The following is a 3,741-nucleotide window of genomic DNA, read 5'->3' as shown; positions in this document are numbered from 1 at the left end:
CGGGTACTAATCTGGTATATAATGAAAATTTGATGGTTATTGCATTTTAATTTTCAGAAGAAAAAGTCGCTTCTTGACGAGTTATATAGAAATATATATTGCTAAACGCGAAACCAACTCTAATTAATTAATAAAGTCTAAATTTCAAATTTAATAAAAAGTCAATAATTTAATGAAGTAACCCCTAATTTGATAAAATTTCAACTATAATCTAGTCCACCTGATCAATAATAAACCCCAAGCGCGTGTAATTATGGTCTATTTTCTGCAGACTTTTTTAAAAGACAAACTTGCATTCCACCATTGCGGCTCTGAATATGGGCGCAGCTATTTACTCTACGGGGACCTCCTTTCATTTAACGTGAATACATGCATTTCCTTTTCGTCTTTGTGCAAGTTGAAATTTAACTATTTTGTCTAGAAACTACAAACTTCATTACAAAATAACATCCACCATATATATTTTGGTACAAGTTGCGGTCTGCATGATACCTTCGTACTTTAATAAACTAAACAAAGTCTTAAGAAGATGAGAAATAATTGAGAAGATTAAAGCTTTTTAATCAATTAATCAGTCAGAGTGCAATTCAAAATAACTAAAAACAAATTTCTCCATATTTATTCAAAATTTCTCTAGACACTTGTTTTGCATGCCCTTTACTATATACAAATTGAATAATGAAATAATTATGAAATGGTAATGAAAGTTTCCCCGTCGATCTAATTTATGGTGTTTAAGCTGGATATGAAGAAGTAATAGCCATGGACAAGCATGGAGAATTCTTCCAGGCTCTTGAATGCATTTTAAGAATCTCAGTAGCTTTTTCCTTAGCCTTGCTTCCACAATCCATTTGAAGTACCAAACACAACTTTGATACAACTCCAAGCTGCAACATTTCTTGAAGTACACTCGAGCTACTTCCCGAAAACTTTGCTACAGAATGTATGATCCTTACTCCTCTATCACTCGCAAATCGCGAAACCCTGAGTATCCTCTTCGAAACAACAGATAATCCAGCTCCGTGTTTCAATAACTCCGATCTCCCTTCGGCACATTGACACAGCAGATCAAGCACTGTTAATGCCATTTCAGAGAACCTCCTATCCGACGGATGAGAAAGTAGGAAATCTACTATTACTTGAACAGCTCCAGCTTCTGATGCTTTGACCCTATTTCGGCCCAAGGGACATAGATTTATTAGTAGTTGTAATGCAGCTTTTGAGGCCTTGGGAGAGATTTCATCTTTTAAAACATGAACTATTTCTTTAAATAGTTCATCTCTAAAACTCATCATTTCTACTTGATCCACAACACTGAAGATTGCTTTTAGTAGTAAAACAGAGTAGGTACGTGATTCGTAGTTTTCACACTTCATGAAACGGATCATGGACTCGATAAATTCACCATTTTCTCTAATTAGCGACTTCAGGCTTGTTTCGGATAGTTGGAGTTGATATAGAATGCCAAGTGCCTCATCCTCAGGCTTTGTTAATTCAAATTCCTCCTCGGCCACTTCATCTTCTGAGGATCTATTCGCGTTAATAATGATCGAGGCCAAGAAATTAGATGCTCCTGCTGCTTCTATGAAACGTTTATTCGTCTCATTTTCTGATGCAATGGACTTGAGTCTTTTAAGGCATCGCATTTGAAGCTTAGGAGATTTCGCATCCTTGAGGAGTTTAGAAATTTGAGATGTACTGACAGGAAGTCTCGGAGTTGCGATTCTTTGGATGCCGTAGGATGCATTGAGGGTGCACCATGCTTGAATGAGCCTTCTTAGTGTATGGTTAGGAGTCAATTCTGTATCACTTAGGAGCTGTTTGGTTACGGGACAAGTGTTGTTTTTTCTTAAAAAAATCCATTTTTCGATGCTCATACGATCATAAGTTATCCCTGTCGAAAGTATGACAGGGTCTTTCATGATTTCAAGAGAAATGGGACACAGAAAGTATGAAGGGACTTCAATCTCGTCCATTAGAAACTACTGTGTAAAGTTTGTATAAGATTTTTGAAATGGAGATGAGAAATATGAATGAATCTCTGTTTGATTCTCTGTTTGTAGAGAGGTAGTTAATCAAAGGTGTTTAGAATTGATTTGAAGTTTAGTAGAATGGGTTTGCTCTTATTTATACACAAGTGCGAAGAGGACACCGAATAAATATACAAAATTGTGAAAGTCAAAACACGGAAAAACGGAGTTAATGGCTAAGTGTACATGAAGCCAAGGAAAGCCAGCTAAGTGTACATGAAGCCAAGGTCAAGGAACTAAATAGATTATTTACTATCATTGTGTTTATTTTTGTTTATATGTAAGCAACATCGGATGACAGCAAGTGTTTAATTTTTGTATTTTCCTATAGATATGGTAGATTTGTATTGATTTTCTTATACTAAACTCTAAATTTAATATGATAAGATGTACACGAGTATGTTTGAAAAAAACTTATTAGTGTTTTTAAGTCTTTTTAAGTATGCTTATAATTTATAAGCCCCGATATGATATGTTATTGACAATTATTTATCGAATCAATGAAATTCTGGGAAGGAGTTATTGAGTTCGGATTTAGAAGGGTCACTCATATTTTAGCAAATTAATTTAATTTCATGTCTGATAGATTAACGATTGAGACAATTTATCTCATTATTGAGCTCATGAAGAAATATTGAGAATGTCATAAAAATCTTCAGATAATATTTATAGATCTCGAAAAGGCTTATAACTGTATATCACGAAAGGTTATTTAAAGTTGTTTACAAGTTCAATCGGTTCCACAATTATATGTTAACATTGTACTTTGAAGTACGAACATGTATTTGGATACCATTTGAAAATATTCAATATTTTCCTATTGAGTTAGGACTTATCGCTGTTAAGTCCTTTGCTATTTATACTTATTTTGGATGTGATTATCTGTGATATCCAAGCTAATGTGCATTGATATATGCTATTTACCGATAATATTGTGTTGATAGTTGAGTCTCGAGGTGAGGTAAATGCAAACTTTAAACAATGATGTGTTTTATTAGAGGTTAAGGAATTGCGTTTGAGCCATTCTAAAATTGAGTACCTTTGGGCTAATTTTAGGCCGAAAATAATGAGGCTGATGTTGTCGTGTGTATTGGTGAAGATCAAGTTTCACTTACTAATCATTTAAGTATCTTGGTTCTATTATTAATAGTAAAGGGGACACTGCTTCTGTTGTTACGTATCGTAATAAGTCTGGATGGATTAAATGGAGAGCTGCTATGGGGTGTTATGTGATAAAAGCGTACCTTTAAAGTTGAAGGGTAAATTTTATAAGGCTACGATTTAGACCAACATTGTTATATAGTTCGGAGTGTTTGCCATTGAGGAATGCCCAAGAATGTCAATTAGAGACGACGGAAATACTTATGTTGCGATAGATCTGTGGTTGTACAATAAGTGATCAAATACCAAATTATGCATTTCGACGCGCATTGGTTGTTGAGTCTATTGTAAAGAAAACTAGAAGGTAGATTATGTTGGTATGGTCATGTTCGGAGATGACGGGCATCAGTCCCGATTAGAATTGTTAAAGGCATATCGGTTGGGGAAAGCGAAAACGAGGTCAACCGCGTAGTACATGGGCTGATCAACTGAGTTTGGATATGGATACCTTAAATCTCATATTTGACATGATATTAGATAAGGTTGCTTGGAGACAATGAATTAAAGTAGATGAGGTTTTGTCTATTGGTTTCCTGTCTATTAGGTCCAT

At 34.8% G+C, this 3,741-nt stretch overlaps 1 protein-coding gene across 1 annotated transcript; it reads right to left on the bottom strand.

Annotated features, from left to right (window-relative positions):
- Window positions 1-540: 540 nt before the first annotated feature.
- Window positions 541-2,103, bottom strand: LOC141689082 (E3 ubiquitin-protein ligase PUB23-like). The gene has a single exon (XM_074493258.1). It carries the CDS (start codon window positions 1,974-1,976, stop codon window positions 735-737), a length of 1,242 nt encoding a protein of 413 aa, XP_074349359.1. The 5' UTR covers window positions 1,977-2,103; the 3' UTR covers window positions 541-734.
- Between the last annotated feature and the right edge of the window lie 1,638 nt (window positions 2,104-3,741).

This window comes from Apium graveolens, chromosome 10, assembly GCF_009905375.1.
Source record: "Apium graveolens cultivar Ventura chromosome 10, ASM990537v1, whole genome shotgun sequence".
Taxonomy (NCBI): domain Eukaryota; kingdom Viridiplantae; phylum Streptophyta; class Magnoliopsida; order Apiales; family Apiaceae; genus Apium; species Apium graveolens.
This window is presented reverse-complemented; position numbering and strand designations above follow the sequence as displayed.